General features: G+C 36.7%; 2 protein-coding genes and 1 long non-coding RNA gene across 5 annotated transcripts; all 3 read left to right on the forward strand.

The window, feature by feature from the left end:
* The first annotated feature begins 288 nt into the window (after positions 1–288).
* On the forward strand, positions 289–9,445 carry LOC107787638 (ABC transporter C family member 14). Of its 3 annotated transcripts, none has more exons than XM_016609232.2 (12): positions 289–600; positions 1,205–3,366; positions 4,025–4,345; positions 4,779–4,865; positions 5,008–5,628; positions 5,798–5,962; positions 6,514–6,808; positions 7,320–7,534; positions 7,708–8,013; positions 8,221–8,284; positions 8,401–8,640; positions 9,128–9,445. In XM_016609232.2, exons 2-12 carry the CDS (start codon positions 1,240–1,242, stop codon positions 9,226–9,228), a joined length of 4,542 nt encoding a protein of 1,513 aa, XP_016464718.2. In that variant the 5' UTR covers positions 289–600; positions 1,205–1,239; the 3' UTR covers positions 9,229–9,445. The 3 variants fall into 3 exon arrangements, with proteins under 3 accessions (XP_016464718.2, XP_016464719.2, XP_075093965.1); XM_016609233.2 differs by having other exon boundaries at positions 432–600; positions 1,214–3,366; XM_075237864.1 differs by lacking the exon at positions 289–600 and adding an exon at positions 912–1,006.
* Positions 9,446–11,006: 1,561 nt separating this feature from the next.
* LOC142173236 (uncharacterized) lies at positions 11,007–16,048 on the forward strand. The gene is made up of 3 exons (XR_012702725.1): positions 11,007–12,064; positions 14,868–14,966; positions 15,418–16,048. It is a non-coding gene; the product is annotated as an uncharacterized LOC142173236 (long non-coding RNA).
* A 1,479-nt stretch (positions 16,049–17,527) lies between these two features.
* On the forward strand, positions 17,528–19,745 carry LOC107787637 (uncharacterized). Its single transcript, XM_016609230.2, has 3 exons — positions 17,528–17,938; positions 19,206–19,327; positions 19,413–19,745. Exons 1-3 carry the CDS (start codon positions 17,599–17,601, stop codon positions 19,527–19,529), a joined length of 579 nt encoding a protein of 192 aa, XP_016464716.1. The 5' UTR covers positions 17,528–17,598; the 3' UTR covers positions 19,530–19,745.
* Positions 19,746–22,226: the final 2,481 nt, after the last annotated feature.

Raw genomic sequence — 22,226 nt, forward strand, 5'->3', positions numbered from 1 at the left:
CCAAGTTTGATGAAATGAGGTGAGATAAGGTGGTATATCCAGTATTAAGTCAAGGGATTATATTTATACTTAGAGATCATAATCTCTTACCTAATCCAACGTACCAAAAGTGATCTCTTCTATTTTACTTGAAGGTGCTTAAAGAAATTTTTATTTTTTTTAAAAAAAAATTATGATCTTATAAATATACCATGATATTTTGTGAATGTTAAATCATGTTATTAAAAATAAGATAAAAAGCTTAATTAAATTATTGTTAAATAAAAAAATACTACTGTCATTCAGAATAGGCTAAAAAAGAACGTGTAAAGGAGGGAGAAAATTTCTTATCCTATCGTTGCTAGCAAACACATTGTCTTTGTCGAAGACTTGTAAACATCTTAGAGTTTGGACATTTGTTAGGAGAGATAAATTAGAAGCTAGGTGGAAATAGGCTGCTTTGAAAACAGAACCAAATACCAGAAGAAGAACTGACTGGTTCCTAGTACTGTAAGTGAACCAGCAAGGAAACTGCAAAGTAGATTTCTTGTTCATCAAATAAATCCTTGAGCTGAGAGATATGATTTTTTCTAAGGAATTTCTCTTTGGCTCTCTGTAGTGGTGAGTTTGATTCATATTTCAATCTAGTTTTTAGCTTTGCTTAAAAGCTTCTTCTTGCCACTAGACCAAATCCTTTTCCTTTTTGCATGACACTTTTTTGAGTTTCATTTCTCTTATTTATAGAGAAAATCTTTTGATGGGGATGGTTTTTTTTCTCTTTTGCATTAATGATTAGAATTTATCATTGTTAAATGGTACTCCCTCAATAACTTTTTGATTTAAAAAAAAAACTGTCCTTTCATTCATAATCATCATCTCCTTTATTATATTACTCTAAACTGTTGCTAAAGTTCCTTTTTGTATATTTTCCCTACATGAACTTTTGCTGTACTGTGAAAGTTGATGAACTTTTATTGTACAATGTTTTGGTCCAGTAGCTAACAGCCCTTTTATTTAATTCTGAGAGGTCTCTTTCTCTTTCTCTTCACACTTTCACATGTTTCCGTTTCCTGTAGATTTCTCCTTTCTCTTTCCTTGGTTCTTTTTCCAACTCATAATCTTCATGTGATTTCAATTTTTGTTTGTTTTTATTCCATCCTTTGTCTCTTTTGATATGGGTGACAAACATCTTCTCTTGCTGAATAAAAATTTCACCTTTTTTCAGTGTATGCAGATTCAGGGGATATAAAGACATAAAGGATGAATCTTTTATGGTATAACATGGATATGAGGAACAGTATGTCTTCAGAATCTTGTTTAGCATCACTTTCTTGTTCTGCCTCCACATTTCAATCGTCAGAGGATTCAGCAGTTGTTAAATGGTTAAGATTCATTTTCCTCTCTCCATGTCCACAAAGGACTCTTCTATCTTCCATTGATGTGCTGCTTTTGCTTACTTTCATTGTATTTGCAGTACAAAAGTTGTACTCAAAGTTGAGGTCCAATGAGCACTCTACTTCTAGCATTGATAAGCCTCTAATTGCACACAACAGGACTTCTGTTAGAACCAATCTTTGGTTTAAGCTGTCTCTGATTTTGTCAGCTATTTTAGCCTTATCTTCTATAGTTTTATGCATTTTGGTTATTGTGGGAAATTCCCAGTCGCCTTGGAAAGTCATAGATGGACTGTATTGGTTGTTTCAGGCGATTACACATGTTGTAATCACTATACTAATAGTTCATGAGAAAAGATTTCACGCTATTTCCCATCCACTGTCCCTGCGCGTGTTTTGGATTGCAAACTTTGTAGTTATGAGTTTGTTCTTTGGTTGTGGGATCACAAGGCTTGTGTCACTTAAGGAAATTGATCCTAATTTAAGAATGGATGATATAAGTTCATTAGTTTCATTTCCTATTTCTGTTGTTCTCTTCATTGTTGCCATTAAAGGTTCGACCGGAGTTGCTGTAATTAGTGATTCTGAATCTCACTTAAGTGATGAAACCAATGGTTATGAACTCCTGGATAAATCCAGTGTGAGTGGCTTTGCTTCAGCTTCTCTAATATCGAAAGCCTTTTGGATTTGGATGAACCCTTTACTGCAAAAAGGTTACAAGTCACCTCTCAAGATTGATGAAGTTCCTTCACTTTCCCCACTGCATAGAGCAGAGAAAATGTCTCAACTTTTCGAAAGAAATTGGCCTAAACCTGAAGAAATATCAAAGCATCCTGTCCGAACAACATTGCTGCGTTGCTTTTGGAAGGAAGTTATTTTTACTGCCATTCTTGCAGTAATTAGGGTATGTGTTATGTATGTAGGGCCAACACTCATACAAAGATTTGTTGATTACACAGCAGGAAAGAGGACATCTCCTTATGAAGGATACTACCTTATAGGAACTCTCCTAATAGCCAAATTTGTGGAAGTTCTAACCTCTCATCAGTTCAACTTTAACTCCCAAAAGCTTGGCATGCTTATTCGAGCGACACTTCTCACTTCTTTGTATAAGAAGGGCTTAAGGTTGTCATGCTCAGCTAGACAGGCTCATGGTGTTGGACAGATTGTAAATTATATGGCCGTAGATGCTCAGCAGCTTTCCGATATGATGCTACAGCTACATTCCATTTGGCTCATGCCATTGCAAGTTTCTGTGGCTTTAGGCATCCTTTATACTTACCTCGGTGCTTCAACTGTTGTAACGCTAGCTGGACTTGCAGCAGTGATGGTATTTGTGGTGTTTGGAACTAAAAGAAACAACAGGTTTCAATTTAACATCATGAAGAATCGTGATTCTAGAATGAAAGCGACAAATGAGATGCTTAATTATATGCGCGTTATAAAGTTCCAGGCATGGGAAGAACATTTTAACAAAAGAATTGAATCCTTCCGCGAATCCGAGTATGGATGGTTGTCCAAGTTCTTGTACTCAATCGCTGGGAATATCATTGTCTTGTGGAGCACTCCTCTTCTAGTGGCTACACTCACTTTTGGAAGTGCAATCTTGTTGGGAATCCCGCTTGGTGCAGGGACAGTGTTCACTGCAACATCTCTCTTCAAGATGTTGCAGGAACCGATCAGGGCTTTCCCTCAATCCATGATCTCACTTTCACAAGCAATGATATCTCTTGATAGATTGGACAAATATATGATGAGTAAGGAGTTAGTGGATAAAGCTGTGGAAAGACTAGAAGGTTGTGGGGGTACAATTGCTATGCAGGTGAAAGATGGAGCTTTTTGCTGGGATGATGAAAACAGTAAAGAAGAATTGAAAAATGTAAACTTTGAGATTAGAAAAGGAGAGCTTGCAGCAGTAGTGGGGACAGTTGGGGCGGGGAAGTCTTCCCTCCTTGCATCTGTACTTGGTGAGATGCACAAGTTGTCGGGTCAGGTATGGCTCTCATCCTTCTGTTTGTTTGATTAATACAAACTTTGCTGCCAATTACCTTTTGCCCCTTGTTGCTACCTCTTTTCTGTGGTATAAAAAATTAATGTAGGCTAATGTGTAGAGTGGAGGTATTATATGCAGAACAATTGCAATCAAGCAATTACCTGTGAGATACTATTTTGTTTTCATATTAGTGGACTGGTACATTCTCATTGGTGTATCGTTTGATCTCCACCAAAGCAGAGGTTTTACTGGCCGACAGAGTCAAACTACTGTGCTTCACTCCTTTTACTCCAATCCTTAGTAGTCTTTGCTTCTAATGAACTTCAAGCGTGTAATAGAAACACCATTATATTATTAGCTGATTAGTTACTTTACAATTCCAGAGCATATTTACATTTTCTGCTTGGTTGTCTATTACTCTGGATAACAGTCCTAAATGCAAGCAAAATCAACTGTGTTTTCAGTCTTGAGCTGACCAATTAGTTCATGATGTCCTCAGCTTGTCCAAGCTGGTGCCTCACCGGAATTATGTGGGACCTTCGTACTTAATCAACTAGTTCACCTTCTTCTTAAAAATATTGAATGATTTGATTGGTTAATAGTTCCTTAAATGTAGTAATTATTTGCTAACTTACTTTACCAACCCCTTGTCCAACAGGTCACAGTTTGTGGTTCAACTGCCTATGTTGCACAAACATCATGGATTCAGAATGGCACGATACAAGAAAATATCCTGTTTGGTATGCCAATGAACAGAGACAGATACAAGGAAGTGATCCGGGTTTGCTGCTTGGAGAAGGACTTGGAAATAATGGAGTTTGGAGACCAGACTGAAATAGGAGAACGTGGCATCAACCTCAGTGGTGGTCAGAAGCAGCGAATCCAGCTTGCAAGAGCTGTTTACCAGGACTGTGATATTTATCTTCTAGATGATGTATTCAGTGCAGTTGATGCTCACACTGGCTCTGAAATCTTCAAGGTTAGAAGTCCACAATGTCATGTGTCATTGAAGATTTAATTTAAGATAGAAATTACATTGTTTCATTCTGCAAATTATGGACCTATCAGAGAAAAATCATGGATTTTGAATGGCTACTTTCCCCAGTGAAGACACATATCATTTCCTGGGAGGAAGATGTGAAAGTGGCAAGCTATTTACTCCAAAAAGTATAATCTAAAAGACTTTTATTAAGTTTGGAAGGCTTAATCCATCATTTGTTATCTGTTGTCTACTTGTCTTTATTAAAATTCTTCTTAGTCCAATCACTTTCGATGAAGTTGACTAGTCTTAGTCACCTGAATACTTTAAATCTTTGCCTTGGTGTCTCTATATTTTCAGCCATCTCAATTCCGAAGCTCATATTTGTTTTCTCTTTGTAATGTCCATCTGAAAGTTTCATGCTTTTTTGCAGGAATGTGTGAGGGGAATTCTTAAAGATAAAACCATTTTGCTTGTCACACACCAAGTTGACTTCTTGCATAATGTTGACCTGATCCTTGTAAGTTTCAGAGTGTTTTATCAACCCCTTTGGAACCAAGTGTCAAGAGTAGTGTTTCTTGGTTGTTAAATGATTCACATGTGTGTTGGTTTCTATAAAACCTGAACTTTATGTTTTATCAGAGTGTTTTGCTTTCTTGAAGGTCATGCGAGATGGGATGATCGTGCAATCTGGCAAATATAATGAGATATTAGAAGCTGGAATGGATTTTAAAGAGCTAGTAGCTGCACATGAGACCTCTTTAGAACTTGTTGACGTGGAAACAACCAAAGAGAGCAATGCCTCCCTTGAAGAATCAAAATCTTCTCGAAGATTATCTAAGGAAGAAAACGGAGATGATAAATCTCAACAGTCTACATCTGATAGGGGGGATTCTAAACTTATAAAGGAAGAAGAAAGAGAAACTGGAAAAGTCAGTCCTCGTGTGTACAAGCTATATATTACTGAAGCTTTTGGATGGTGGGGTGTAGTGCTAGTTATCTTGTTTTCGTTCTTGTGGCAAAGTTCTCTAATGGCAAGTGATTATTGGCTGGCATATGAAACTTCAGCGGATCGTGCCATGTCCTTCAATCCTTCTCTGTTTATTGGGATATACGGTGTTATTGCAGTTGTTTCTTCGTTGCTGATAGTGATCAGGATGTATTTTGTGACACTTATGGGGCTCAAGACTGCCCAAATATTTTTCGGACAGATTCTTTACAGCATACTGCATGCTCCTATGTCATTTTTTGACACAACACCTTCCGGAAGAATTCTGAGTCGGGTAAATTTCTGAGGACAAGTTTTTCCTTTTGCATGTAAATTCAAACTTTGCTGCTTAGATGATTAAATAATGAAAAATATCCATTGCATGTTTTAATGTGTATGACATGTTAGAATTTTGAATAGAAGTTCATTCACTGATGTTGAGATGTTTTGTTTTTTTTCTGCAGGCATCTAATGATCAGACCAACATTGATGTCTTCCTCCCGTTTTTTATGAATCTCACTTTGGCCATGTTTATCACACTGCTCGGCATCATCATCATCACATGCCAATATTCTTGGCCTACCGTACTACTTTTGATTCCTCTGGGTTGGCTTAATATCTGGTACCGGGTATGAGCACTGTTTATAACAGCCGTCCTTTTTTCTTTTCTTGTCTGAACTCAAATTTGAATCCTTTGTTTAGAGGCAATTAGTCTGCTCTGAGCATTTTGGCTGACAGTTATTATGTATATTAAAAGGCAACTTTTTTATTCGTTCTGTCCAGCTAAAACTTTTTACTTAAAATGTGGTTAACTGCATATTTCTGTGTCTCCTATTTTTTGATTATTTGCAACTCTGATCAATCTAGATTTGGGGAAGGCTTGTTGTTAGTTGATGACTAGATACTAAGCTCACATCTACATTGGTTGCAAGTAGAATTTTCAAGTTGTCATTCACTTATATTGTTTGAACTAGGAGATTAGCATTCTTCTGCAAGGAGCCCTGAATGCTTGAAAAGTTAAACAGAAAAGAAAAAGTTCAGGGCAGATAGACATAATGTGTTAAAGTAATTCAATTGGAGCACAGATATATGACATGTGTTATTTGGGAGCTACGAAAAAGATAAGGACTATTATGTAGACTACAATTGAAATAACAGGTAATTCATTTCTGGTTTACAGGGATATTATCTTGCAACATCTCGTGAATTGACTCGGCTTGACTCAATTACAAAAGCACCTGTTATTCATCATTTCTCTGAAAGCATCTCAGGTGTTATGACTATACGTTGCTTTAGGAAGCAGGAGATGTTTTGTAACGAGAATGTAAACCGAGTGAATTCCAATCTGCGAATGGATTTCCACAACAATGGATCCAATGAATGGTTGGGCTTTCGACTGGAATTGATGGGAAGCTTACTTCTTTGTGTTTCTGCAATGTTCATGATTGTCTTACCTAGCAGCATCATCAAGCCAGGTATAACACCGTCCAATGCTCATTTATGGGAATTATAAATTCTAGTATTTGATAATCCTTCTGTACTTTAGATCTACCTGCTCTACTGAAAAATGAAATGAGTATGAGGAAATAGAATATCCGTTGAGCATTTATGTCTTTCTATTAAAAATTTGCATTCTATCTTCTTGTTTCAAGTCAAAATCTTGAACAACTATATCTAGAGAATTTTCCTTCTTGTGAAGTAATGCATATATACATCAAGAGAAGTCAGAGTTGCTGAATGAAATAGTAGATCAAATTTAAGTGTTGTGCCTATAAAGAATTGTATGGTGAGATTGAATATAGTGGTCATATTATTTTCTCAATCTTAGTGATTAAAGTATTCCATACAAACAGACAAGCATTTAGTCGTGCATTCATTGGCACTACAAAATTATCAACCAAGAGTAATATTCTTTCAGCTTTCCTCTGTATATGTGTGTTCTATTCTGGAGCTGAAGATAACTAATATTCTTTTTTATTTCTACAGAAAATGTTGGTTTGTCACTATCATATGGCTTGTCTCTTAATAGTGTCCTATTCTGGTCCATCTTTGTGAGTTGCTTTGTGGAAAATAAAATGGTTTCTGTCGAAAGATTAAAACAGTTCTCAGAAATACCATCAGAAGCAGAGTGGAGAAAGATGGATTTTCTCCCACCTTCAAGTTGGCCAAGCCGTGGGAATGTTGAGCTTGAAAACGTGCAGGTAATAATTCTAACTAATTCTGTGGTTGCTATTTGCTAGCATTTGCACAAAAGGAAAACTATAAAAAGTTCATAGTAAGGAAGAGAGGGTAGCTGTATTAACAAGCCTACAGATTCTTTAATTTCAAATATGTTACGTTGAATCTCTATATTGTTTGTTCTACTGGTCAACAGGTTAGATATCGTCCGAACACTCCTCTAGTGCTTAAAGGAGTTACTCTCAGCATTAGAGGGGGAGAGAAGATAGGTGTTGTTGGTCGTACAGGGGGTGGAAAATCAACATTAATTCAAGTTTTCTTTCGTTTGGTGGAGCCTGCAGCTGGAAGAATAATCATTGATGACGTAGATATATCCAGACTTGGGCTTCATGATCTTAGATCTCGCTTCGGGATCATTCCCCAAGAGCCAGTCCTTTTTGAAGGAACTGTGAGAAGCAACATTGACCCCATTGGACAATATTCAGATGATGAAATTTGGAAGGTAATCTAACTTGCTGACTGAAATAATTTACAAAAATCTCAAAATATAGTACAGAGTTAGCCAAACATGTCTTCTGAGTGCTGAGATCTTTTTGGATTATAAATTCTGTAAGAGCAACATACTATTTGTTAGTGAGAAGAAAAGCATATACTCCAGTGTTTTGTTATCTCCCAGAATGTCTCTAACATGAAATCGTGTACATTGCAGAGCCTCGAACGCTGCCAACTCAAAGATGTGGTGTCTTTAAAACCCGAAAAACTTGATTCACCAGGTAAATTTTCCTCCTCTACGTCATCCTTGTGGTTCTTTGCGGAATTATGCAACCAACTTTTTATGTGTTTCAAATATATATACTGATAACTGAATACTGTCATTGGTAAATCATAGTTGTTGATAACGGAGATAACTGGAGTGTCGGACAGAGGCAGCTTCTTTGCTTGGGAAGAGTGATGCTAAAACGTAGCAGACTTCTATTTATGGATGAGGCAACTGCCTCTGTTGATTCACAGACAGATGCAGTGATTCAGAAAATCATCCGCGAGGACTTTGCGGCCTGTACTATAATCAGCATTGCCCACAGAATACCAACAGTCATGGACTGTGATAGAGTTCTTGTTATAGATGCAGGTGCTGATTTCTCTCCTTTTACTTTGTACCTTATTTTGAATCTGGTAAATGATTATTTATCTGTATGTGATGGTTTCCAACCAATCATAGTCAGTACCTTTATGAAGAAATTGCCTAATGTTAGCCAAGTAGTAGTAAATGCATGAAGTCATTAGCCTATTTGTTTTGGATTTTGTGAGTTTCATACTTCAAACTGGAAGCTTATGCTATACTATCTGATCCCTTGTTTGTATAGATTGCTTTCTTTTCCTTTTTCTCGGATTTATCTTATATATAAGCGGACAGAGTAAAAGAATGTAAACATGCGTAATTTGACCTATTATAGCAGATTATTTGTCTTATTTTCCAGGTCGCTGATTCCACTTATTAGGAGTAGTTACACGTATTTATCTTTTAAGTGAAATAATAGTGTAAAGTTTCTTTTGGCACTGTCGGTGTAAAGAAGTTAAACTCCTTTCTTTAACCCCGGCATTTCTTATTCATGCAGGAATAGCAAAAGAGTTTGACAAACCATCTCGTTTGCTTGAAAGGCCTTCACTTTTTGGGGCTTTGGTTCAAGAATATGCCAACCGATCCTCTGAGCTCTAACCACACTATTTTGGCTTTCATGCCTTTTGCTGTAAATTGCAGCTATCTTGGAGGATAGGTGAAACAGGAAAAATACCTATCCAAATGTTACATAGATTTCCAAATAGTGTTATCTCCTACTAAGCTATCCAGTAGATTTTTGGAAATGTAACAATATTGGGATTAACAATTGTAATTGATGAATCTATTAATCAAATACAATGATTATTCTGTTATAGATGTAGTCTGTGCAATGTTATATAGACTGATTTCTCCTCTATATGACTTGTGTGTTTTATACGTACTGCTAAACTAAATTTGATGGAATACATATATCTAATAAATGTCTTGTTTTGATCTCCATGAGATGAACCGCTTATCTTACCGTTCCTCACTTTAGTTTGTATACAAGTAACATTAAAGAAGTTATACTTCTCTTTTACATCTTGTAAGTCTTTTTTGGGGGGGTTAACGGGGATATTATATTACTTAGTTAAAGGGAAATAACATACTGCTTTCCTGGGCCAAAATAGTAGTCTTTCTGGTAATAGCAGCACTAATTTTGTCCCTCTCCCTAGGCAAAAGGATGGAGGGGAAACTAAAAACATATTTGGAGATGAGGGAGCTCTTTTCCGTTAAGAGGTGCCTGGTCTCCTCCAGCTTCATTTGGGACATCATTGACCTGCAGTCATTAACAATGGAAAAAGGATGAGCATTTCAACTGTATCAGTACAATCCGTTTCAACCTGTAATGGGTATAGACCATGTTCTTTAAGCCCGTGTAGATAGCCCAGAGTTCGGCCTGGAGATGGTAGTGTAAGCTAAACTTCCATAATAGCATGTTACCCAATCACCCTTTGCAATTTCAGACGACTCCACCAAACCCTCATACTATTTGCACTGCCATCCGTGTTGAGTCTAAAACTACTTTTCCTGGGACGCTGTCAACATGTATATATGAATTATAACGTTAGTAGAGGTCAACATGTTATACTCAATGGTTCTGGAAACAACAGTGGCCACAGAAAACTGGTTATCGAGATTATTATGATGATTGTTGATTTGTTTCTATTATTCCAAAACACTTTAGCAATGTAGCAATACAGGAATACATGAACAACGGTCTCTGAGAAATTGGATCTTCTTCTTCTTCTCAGTGTCTCCCCATATAAAATTGCGCGGAATCCTATCAATGCTCTTAAAGTGCTCTGTGGAAGCTTAACACATTGCATTATATGGTTTGGAATGCTATTTACGAAGGCTTTTGCCAAAGTGGTATGACCGTCTAAATTTAAGAACTTGGTTTTCCAATTTGAAAGCCTTTTGAAGATCTTTAGCTCTGGGCATATGGTGTATTATAGGAAAACCACAGGTACTTGCCGAAGGTATTAGAGATGGGAATATTGATGTAATTAGCGATTTTATATTTTTTTATCGCTTGGACAGTTTTTTGAAAAATATTTTTGACTTAGCAAGATTAATGTTCTGTCAAGAATGAATGCAATTGGTGCATGATGTCAAAAGATAGATCTCGAATTTTGTACGTAAGATTCTGCCAACAGGGTAAGATCATCTGCAAAAGATAAATGGGATAGTTTGGGATCGGCTCTAATGTTCAATTTTAGGAATAAAAATGACGAGAATGAAGTGCTAAAGATTTTCTGTGTATTGTATTACATCAATATATACAAGAGAAATAAAGAAAAGAAAGATTCTTATTTGTACACTTGTCTTTCTTTTACTAGCTATTGTATAACAAACTCTAACTACTAAATTCTATCCTTAGCTATAATAATTACACGTACGTAAGAATGTTCTGGAAGATACAAAATAAGATGCTTGCCATCTGTGTTATTTATGCTGAAAATAGACGACCAAGATTAAATTCATCAAGCTTTAGATGGACGGTGGTGATGCAAATAATTTTATTCCTTCAAACAGTGTAGAGATCGAACTCTCTCATTCGACTGTCTCTTCTTTCTCAATGAATGCTCGATGCTTCTGTAAATCATCACGACTTCCTAAATCATTTGACCAACACCCCCCCTCCCTCAAGTTGGAGGGCGGTGAAAGTACCCCCAACTTGCCTAGAATTGAATAGTGATTAGGGCCAGAAAGGGGTTTCGTAAAGATGTCGGCGATCTGAGAAATAGATGGTACGGATGACAAAGAAATGAGGCCGGCGAGGTACTGTTGTCTCACAAAGTGACAATCAAGGTCAACATGTTTGGTACGCTCATGGAAGATCGGGTTTTTGGCGATGTGTATCTCCGCCTGACTGTCGGAGTGAAGCGGTACGGGAAGAACCGGCAAAACAGAGAGAACTTGAAGAAGGCGCACAAGCCATGTGATCTCTGCCACCACACGGCGCATTGAACGATACTCCGCCTCCGCTAAAGACAGGGAAACCAAAGATTGTTTCTTTGATTTTCAAGAAATCGGAGAGCCACCAAGAGTAATGAAATAACCATTGATAGAGCATCGAGATTCAGGGCATCTATCCCAATCAGAGTCAAAGAAAGCAATTAAATCCATATAGGGATTGGAGCTCATGAATAAGCCCAAGCTGGGGCCTATGAGAAGATACCCCAAACAATATATTGCAGCTTTGAAGTGAGGAACACGAGGACACTGCATGTATTAGCTGAGATGCTGCATGTATCAGCTGAGATGCTGCACGACAAAGGAGAGATGAGGGCGAGTGTGAGTGAGATAGTTCAGTTTTCCTAGAAGCCCTCTGTAAAGCGAAGGATCTGAAAGCAAATCACCACTATCCAGTCGGAATTGTACACAAGGATCAAGCGGAGATGAGGCAGACTTGGAATTCATGCATCCAAATTCAGATAGCAAATCTAAGGTAAACTTTCTTTGACTTAAAATTATACCTTTTGGCTCACTAATTATTTCCATGCCAAGAAAGTAATGAGCTTTACCTAGGTCCTTGACTTTGAACTCAGAATCAAGAAAAAATTTGAGTGAGGCAATTTCAGAAGGATCATCTCCTGTTAGGAGTATGTCGTCGACATAGATTGCAATGATAGAAGTTCTGCCCTCTAAGTGTTTAAAGAAAACAGAGTAGTCATTGAGTGAGTGAGAGTAACCTTTGAAGTTTAAGGCAGCTGTGATTCTGGAATACCATTGCCTAGACGCTTGTCTCAATCCGTATAAAGACTTTTTGAGTCGGCAAACATGATGAGGTGTAGGAGGTGAGATTCCAGCTGGGAATTTCATGTAAACCTCTTCTTGTGGGTCTCCATGCAGAAATGCGTTGTTCATCTAGTTGAAAAATTTCCCAGTTCTTCTTAACTACAATAGCAAGCAAGCATCTGATAGTTATCATCTTAACAACAGGAGAATAAGTCTCAGTAAAATCTATTCCTTCTCTTTGTATATCCTCTCTGATAACTAGTCGTGCTTTAAATCTTTCAAGTGAAACATCATATTTGTGTTTGACTTTGTAGACCCATTTACAAAGTAGGGCTTTCTTGCCTTTGGGTAGTTCCACTACCTCCCAAGTCCTGTTTGCTTCTAATGCTTGTAGCTCTTTAGACATAGCTTCTTGCCAACCGGGATGTAGAGATGCTTGGGAGTAGGAGGTTGGTTCAGAAATATAGGAGACAATATTTATAGTGACTGATTGAAATAAGATAAAGCTGAAAATGGTAGAATACTAGGGGAAACAGAGGAAGTGAAACAACTAGAAGAAACACCTGTTAAAAATACTGAATTACAGATATAGTCATTTAAGTGGCTAGGTAGATGATGTTCTCTTAGAGATCTTCTAAGTGCATGTTGAGTGTCAGGAGAGGGAGAACTGGGAGAAATAGAAGAAGCTGGAGAAGCAATCTGTGGTGAGGAGGAGTTCTGATGAGTAGGAACGATAGGAGTATGAATTGAGGAAGTGGATACTCTCCTAGATTGAATTGGGGTGAAAGGAGAAGCAGGCTGAATAGAGGGAGAAGAGTGGTCAGTTCTGGACTGCAATGGGTTGGAAAGGACCTGTCCATGATTAGGTTGAGGAATAGGAGAAGGAAATAAATCAGTAGCAATTGTTGAACTATTAGTGGGAAAGATCTGACTGGGTTGTTTAACAGAAAAGAGAAATATTGTCTCATGAAAAATAACATCCTTGGAAATAAAAACTCTATTAGTGTGTAAGTTAAGCAGCTTGTATCCCCTTTTCCCAAAAGGATACCCCAAAAAGACACATTTCATAGATCTAGGATCCAATTTTCTGTCTTTTGCTAAAGTTGAGGCATAACAAAGGCATCCAAAAGACTTGAGTGTATGATAAGCAGGAGACTTTCCAAATAAGATTTCATAAGATGTTTTTCCTTTGAGAAGCTTAGAAGGAAATCTGTTAACTAGATAAGTGGCCGTCAATAAGCAGTCCCCCCAAAACTTAATGGGCAAATTTGATTGAAAGAGCAATGCCCTACATGTCTCAAGTAAATGTCTATGCTTTCTCTCAACAACTCCATTTTGTTGAGGGGTGTAAGGACAAGTTGTTTGGTGTATAATCCATTGTGAAGCAAGGAATTCAGAATACTTTGGACAAGATCCTAATTCCAAAGCATTATCAGTTCTGACAACTTTTACCTTAGTGTCAAATTGTCTTTCTGTCATGGCTAAGAATTGTTTGAGAACTAGAAAAGCATTTGACTTGGTGCTGAGAAGAAAAGACCAAGTGGCCCTACTATAGTCATCGACAATTGTAAGGAAGTATTTAAACCCTTCATAAGTGGTAGTCTTATAAGGACCCCAAGTGTCATCATGTATAAGTTCAAAAATTTATTTTGTAGAAATAGAACTAGATTGAAAAGATAATTTGACTTGTCTTGCCTTAGCACAAATATCACAAGGATGATTATTAGAAGGAAAAGTAGAAAAAGAAACTGAACTGTCATTTTTCATATTAGAAAAGGGCATGTGGCCCAACCTGTTATGCCAAAGGCTTACATCACTAGAAATAGAAACTAAGGATAAAATAGGACTTGAAGACTATTTCCTAATATTCTGATTACAAATAAAATGGTAAAGTGCCTTGATTCTACTAATAACTCCAGCTTTAGGCTTGAAATGACTTGAATTGAAAATATAGAGACCTTGTCTTACTTCACCAAGCACCACTGGCCTCTTCATTGAAGGGTCTTCATTGAAAGGGCATGCAAAATAGCACCAAGAGAAGAAAACATTAGGATGGAACTGAATTGAGTGCACAACTTATGGACTGATAATAGGTTGTAATTGAAACTAGGAACAAACAAGACATTCTGTAAAGTGAGGTTAGGCAAGAGAGCAACATATCCTGACTGAAACACTAAAACCTTAAGAGAATTTGGTAGTTTGACATAAACAGGTTTAGGAAAAGTCTGCACATTAAACAAAAGCCTCAAATTTGAGGTCATATGTTCTGAATCCCCTGAGTCCAATATCCATGAAACTGAGTTTAAAGAAACTCTAATGAAAGATCTAGAAGAGTTTGAAGGCCAAAGAGTAGCATAAATACCATCGCAATTAGCAGAAACTGCTTCATCATTGGACTGCTCTCCTTGATTGCCAATTTTGACATTTTGAAGTAGTTGATAAAGACTGATACTGGTCTTGAGTCATAGGCATTTCTCCTGAATTGACTAATTGATTTGCTTGAGTTTCTGCAGGCAGAACTGGATTGCCTTTTGGCTCCAGAAACAAACCTCTTGGTCTTGGTGAATTTGAAGTCTGCAGGAAATCCAATGAGGCTATAGCAGTTCTTAATGGTATGATTCTGATTCATGAAATAAGAACAGACTTGAGCAACTTTCTTTCCTTCTGCAAAATTCTTTTTGTCAGAGTTATACCTTTGAGCTCCATTATGCTGTTTGGATGCTAAGAATGCCATGTGTGTGGATTAGTGAAAGATATGTACCTATCTTTACTTTTCATCCCTGATGAGCAAAGAGTAGGCATGATTAATGGAGGGTAAATGGGAAAGCATCAGCAGGCTACTCCTAGGTCCAGGGTAAGCATCACTAAGTCTCATAAGGAAATAGATGAGCCTTCCATCCTGCTGTGATTTGAATGTCTTGGTCTTACCTCCACAAGAACACTCACAAGTACAGTGTTGACAAGTATCCAAACTGTCCAGCCCATCCAGAGCCTTTTCATCTTGGTGTTGTATGAAGCAATATCATGATTTCCTTGTACTGATTTATTGATTTCCTTTTGAAGGTGATAGAGCTGAGGTCCAGTACTCTGTCCAAACCTCTCTTCAAGCTCCAACCAGATTTCTCTTGCTGTTTTGGAATAAAGAACACTCTCTGCTATCTCCCTGGAGAGAGTGTTCAAGAGCCATGAAATTACCATGTTATTGCAGCGACACCAAGATTTGAAAGATTCTGAAGAAATCTTTGGTTGAGCAATGGTGCCATATATGAATCCCACCTTGTTCTTAGCAGACAAGGCAATAAGAATACCTCTGCGCCATCCCCCATACCCTTTCCCATCAAAGATTGAATTCACTATGAGCTTTCCAGGGGAATGTGAGGGATGAATATAGAGAGGGTGAGATGAATCAGCAAAGGTTTTTCCAGATCCATCAGGAACGACATCACCTGTGGCATGAGATTTCCCAGAAGCAATGACTGATGTATCACCCATTGGAGCAGAAAAGATGATGCAGAAGGGGTGAAAGAAGAAGAAGAATATAAACTAGAAGGAATCGTGCTGCTCTGATACCATGTTCAATTTTAGGAATAAAAATGATGAGAATGAAGTGCTGAAGATTTTGTGTATTGTATTGATCACTGTACATCAATATATATATAAGAGGAATAAAGAAAAGAAAGATTCCTATTTGTACATTTGTCTTTCTTTTACTAGCTATTGTATAACAAACTCTAACAACTAAATTATATCCTTAGCTATAATAATTACGCGTAGGCAAGAATGTTCTGGAAGATACAAAATAAGATGCTTGCCATCTGTGTTATTTATGCTGAAAATAGATGACCAAGATTAAATCCATCAAGCTTTAGATGGACGGTGGTGATGCAAATAATTTATTCCTTCAGACAATGTAGAGTTCGAACTCTCGCATTCGACTTTGTCTCCTCTTTTCTTCTTCATCTCTTCTTTCTCAATGAATACTCGATGCTTCTGTAAATCATCACCACTTCCTAAATCATTTGAAATCCTGGCACCAACATCTAATAGTGGAAATAGGAATCAAGTTTTTGGTGGAAACACTATTGAACATTTTAATTTTTAATAGATAAGTGCTCTATTGTGATGCCAATGACGGAGGGCGGGAGGGAGGATCAAGTAGGACTGTCGGGCTTCTAGGTTGGCAAACTTCTGAAGAAGGGGTGCACATGTCACCTTAGGTGAATCCCACATCAAAATAAGAGAAAAATAAAGAGCTATATAAGGCATGACACTAGTTTATACTTTTGGGGCTCGATGTGGCATAATCCAAAAGACAAATTCGTGCGGACTAAGGCCCAAAGAAGATAATACGTGCGATGGGCTTGAGTCGTGGCATCTATACACAAGATGAAAATGTATCAAGAAATATGATCGCCTTGTCGAATACCTCTAGAGGGACTGAAGAGATTTGTTCGAGAGCCATTAATGAGAATGGAGATGGTAGTAGTAGTAATGTAGAACATTATGAGATTAACAAATTTTAAAAAAATTTTTAAAAAGAGAAGGGTTTACCTAATATAAGACCTTTCTAAGCGATCAAAACCCTTATCCAAATCTAATTTGATGGCCATATTACTTTTGGAACCTTTCATGCGATTAAAGTAAGGCATATTTATTGGATAATAATAGCATTGTCGGAAGCGCATCTGTACTAAGTCATTGGTACATATTGATGACTAATGTTGATTTAAAGTCTCACACAAATCTTTGAGCAATTTTGGTCTTTGTAAATTATTAATAAATTTTGATAGTTCGATTTAATGAGATTCATAAAAAAATGAAGAAAACTCACATTTTGAGATGTAGTATTTGTCATTTATCTTTGATGTAGATGCAACTTTGAGATACAGTTTTTGATATTTTAATCTATTTCTATTGTCTAGTACGATTTTGGGTGTTGCAATTTTTGGAATCTGATATTGTTTTCTTCGTGTTTTAGGCTAAAGTATTTTTCATGTTCCACTAAATCTAACAATAAAAGTTTATGAAATATTTGGTGGAGACAAAAAATCCTCACTTTTGGCAAATTTAAATGACTAAAACTATTCAAAAGTATACTTAAGGGGCTATTTTAAATCTACTCCAAACAAAGGGGGACCATATTTGTCATTTTCACTCCAAAAAATCAAAAGGGCGAAAGGTTTATCAAGCATTCCGAGTCTCCCCTTAAACCCTAGCCTCTATTTCGCACTTTCAACAGAAGAGATGGGTGGTTCACGGCGAAAGTACAAGAGATCAAAGCCGAAAGTACGAGTCGGTCTACCAAAGAAGAACCCTAATATATTCAAACCGGCGTTTACTCTCCCGCCGAAGCTCCGATCATTGGTGAACTCTCATTGGGATGACAAGGGCAGCGTTATCGACAATTACAAGTCATTCGGCGTCGTTTCAAACCCTAACTTGCTTGGTGTCCGTTGCCGAACCTCTCATATGATTGAAACCGACTCTCTTCAGGTTCCGCCGCCGCAGCAGCCACCTCCCTCTGATGATGCCACCGATGCATTTGAGGCGCTGGATGATTCTGGCAGTGAAGTTGAGGAAGATGGTCAGTCTGCTTTTTAATTTTCTCTTAAATTGCTGTTACTATCTGAATTTATTTGCTAATCTAGCTATGCCTCAATCTCGAACTAGTTGGGTGGACCAAAGAAATACTGCTTAGTAACCATTTAGCTCTGTTCATGTTAATTCTAAAATAATTAGTCTTTTGAGGCAAAATTAGGATTTTCTAAAACTAGAAGCTCTAAGTTTCACAATTTAACCTGCAATGACATACAAGTCTCTAACTGGACTAAAGGACTCCTCATAAATAACAGAACAAGGACCTAATGTAAGTGTAACAATAATTAAGCTTTAATCCTGAACTCGTTGGTGTTGCTATTTTGGTTGTTTTGGAGAAACTGTGTAGTTAACTAAGGTATGAGCTGAACTAAGTTGAGGATGGGATGTTGCAATGTCATAATGTTAGCATTGTTTGATATATTAAATTCATAAATTTTGCACTATTTATTGACGTATGAGGAGGTCTGATAAGACATAGAGTCTGGTTACTGAGGAAAATTTCTTTAGCTTCGTTGTTGAGTTCATTGGAGTGCTTCTGAGTTGAGTTACCATAATGGATGACTATTGGATTTTGTAAAGCATACATTTTGTACTTTTGGCCTTCAATTACGTAACTCGCGTCACCAGAAAGAGAATAGTACGAATAATGAAGGGAAGTGCTAGCCTTCCTGATAAAGAAAAATACCTTTAGGTCCTTTTTTTCCTTTTCTCTTTGGAGGAAATCATTATGTAGCCTTCTGCAATAGAGCCTTATGTCATATCTAGAATGTTTCAAATGATAATTGGAAGCTAGGATTTCATGCTTAGTGTTATTTGGTTATCTGTGATGTCAATTAGAAATCTGAAAGCATTATGCCCAATCTTTGCTTCATAGAGAAGAAGCTGCCAATCAGGTTGGTAAGGAGCTCAGTTATGGAGAGTGGGAGAGAAAGAGGGATTGCTAGAGGGATAGTGCAAAAGGCCAGCTGAGCTATCTTTCTGCATATGGAAAATAATATTCGTTTAAGATGAACAACAAATTCTTTTTGCGGAATTAAAGTAATTTCTTTCTGTTTACTCTTCCTACCGCATGCAGACATGATGAATATGAAGAGTTTGATTGAATATAGTGTATAAAGCATTACCTATTATTATATAGTGTATACAACAGCAAAGTCAATTTAAGTTTTATTAGAGTTTCTGATCCTTGTGTTTTTGTTTATCATGTCATTCAATATCCCCTACAGTTAACATGTGATACTTTTGAACTATAGATCTTAAGACAGCACTTGGGAAGAAGCGAAGAGATGGAAAAAGTGCTCCACTGCAACCACTCACTTCCATACAACGAGTTCATATTGGCAGACTCGTGGAGAAGTATGGAGATCATTTTCAGGTAGTGATGTGGATCTTTAAAATCATTTAACATGCGTTAGCGTTGTTGTTTACTTCTCACTGGAAACTGGTTTTTACCCCTGCAGAGCATGTTCATGGACACGAAACTCAATAAGATGCAGCACTCTGTAGCAACACTAGAGAAACTCTGCAAAAGATATCACATGTACCAGAATAAAAATCCATTACTTGTTGGTAGTTGAAGACTATCCCGGATGATTTACATGGCAATATGGTACTAGCTAGATAAAGGACTTTGGAGGGTCACTCATTAATCAGGGCTAATCTGGCAGAGCTCTGCATTGGTCGGTTTTGTACGGTTTTGAAAGATTTTGGTTCGGTAGTTTTTTTTTTCTTTCTAAAATGTTATATCAATACCATATCGAGATAAGTTAGGTAGGTATGGCTTGGTTATTCACTTATCGATTTCGGTTTGTGCCGTTTAAAATTATATTCTCTCAGCCAAACTTGTAAAATCGTAATTCATGAAAATGATAATCCAGATTGAAGCAAAAAGAGAAAGAAATTAGAAGAGAAATTAAATCATAACGTTAATGATATTTCAATTCTACACTAGACTATTGTTCGTTGCTTGAAAATAACAGTATAAAAAGAACATCAGACACTGTAGGGGTGGCAAAACTAACCAAATCTATTTGATCTGTTCAAGTTTTAATGGGTTTGGGCTAGAATAACTTTGAAAATTGGTTGTTTTGGGCTAGCCCAAGTTAATCCATAAAAATCATTAGCCCAAATGGATCCATAATGATGCCATTCATGGAAGTGCTCAATCTTAGAGTTATATCTCTGACCCATGTTTAGGAAAATATTTTTAAATTTTTTCATGTTTGGTTGATATCCTCAGAAAGAAAGTATTCATTTTATTGAAATGAAAAAAAAATACTTTTTCTACAACATGAGAAAAAAATATTCTTTTTGTTGAAATAAAAGAAAATACTTTTTCTACAACAGGAAAAGAAAGTACTCATTTTGTGAAAAAGAAAATACTTTTTTTACATCATGAAAACATATTACTCTTTTTATTGAAACAAAAGAAAATACTTTTTCTACAACATGAAAAGAAAGTACTTATTTTATTGAAATGAACGAAAATACTTTTTCTACATAAAAAGAAAATATTCTATTTTGTTGAAATGAAAAAGAAAATACTCTATCTACAACATTAAAAGAATATATTTTTTCTACTTCAAGAAAAGAAAGTACTTCTTTTGTTGAAACAAAAGAAAATATTTTTTCTACAACATGAAAAAAAAGTACTCATTTTATGAAAAAGAAAATACATTTCTACATCATGAAAAGAAAGTACTTATTTTATTGAAATTAAAGTAAATACTCTTTCTACATCATAAAAAGAAAATATTCATTTTTGTTGAAATGAAAAAGAAAATACTATATCTACAATATTAAAAGAAAATACTCTAAATAATATTTATATTTAGGGTGGGGGTGGGGATTCGGGGGTAGGGTAGGGGTTGGGTAGTGGGAGGTGGGTTGGGGTTGGGGTTGGTGGGAAGGTCTAATTTTACTACTTTTTTATTATTGATCTTTGTTAATATTATAAGATGAAGAACTATCAAATAAAATTCTAAATTCAAATTGAGGAAAGAAATTATTTTGGCAAGAATTGACATTTAATCCAAAATATAAGTTATAATTTTTATATATGCTTGTTTTAAAGGTTGAGAATAATGCAATGATTTGGGTCAATTTGGTCGGGTTGGGTTATAATTCATTGTTTAGTTCATCTTGACCAGCCCAAACAGCCCATTTGCCACCCTTAATTAGAGATAATATTATTAGAAATCAAATGTCATGAACTATTAACGAGTGCAAAACACAACACAAAATTATTGCTCGCTAGTCAAAGATAGTATAGTTTAATTATCGTCTCCACAAGGATTGGATTTAAATAGTGTTCGAATAATCTTTAGTTAATCACTATACAGGAAAACTAACACTTGATGGAATGGTTATTAACTACGATTATGTAACGACCCTGACAGCCGTTTTTAGCATTATAACCTCGTTCCCCCATTTATTGCTCAATTTATGCTTTACAATTGTTCTATGACTTACCGGGTTAGTTGGTTCGGGTACGGAAGGAATTCGGAGTGAAACGAGAAACTTAGTCTCATAATTGAAAATTTAAGTTATAAAAGTTGATCGGATGTAGATTTATCTGTAAACGACCTCGGAATTGAATTTTGATGATTTCAATAGCTCCGTATGGTAATTTTGAACTTATGAGCGTGTCCGAAAAATTATTTGGAGGTCGGTAGAGGAATTAAGCTTGAAATGGCGAAAGTTGAATTTCTGGAAAGTTTGACCGGGAGGTTGACCTTTTGATATCGGGGTCGGAATCCGATTCTAAAAATTGAAATACCTCTGTTATGTCATTTATGACTTGTGTGCAAAATTTGAGATAAATCAGACGTGATTTGATAGGTTCCGACGTCGTTTGTAGAAATTGAAATTTTCAAAGTTCATTAAGCTTGAATATATGTGGGATTCGTATTTTTAGTGTTGTTGGATGTGATTTGAAGACTCAACTAAGTTCGTATGATATTTTAGGACTAGTTGGTATATTTGGTTGAGATCCCGGGGGTCTCAGGTACGGATCAATTTCAGACTTAAAACCACTGCTGGAACTTTTGCTTCTGGTATTTTCGCACCAACGGAGGTTTGATCGCAGGTGCGAAGCCGCATGTGCGTACCAGCCATCGCAAAAGCGAGCTTTCCGCAGAAGCGGAGCTAGCCTCGCAAATACGAGCTCGCAGAAGTGGCTCTAGTGGAGGCTTGGCGAAACCGCAGAAGCGGCTAAGTGAGTCGCAGGTGCGGAATCCCTGGACAGTATACATTTCGAAGGGGTTCCGAGTTTT

The sequence above is a fragment of the Nicotiana tabacum genome, chromosome 19, assembly GCF_000715075.1.
Source record: "Nicotiana tabacum cultivar K326 chromosome 19, ASM71507v2, whole genome shotgun sequence".
Lineage (NCBI taxonomy): Eukaryota > Viridiplantae > Streptophyta > Magnoliopsida > Solanales > Solanaceae > Nicotiana > Nicotiana tabacum.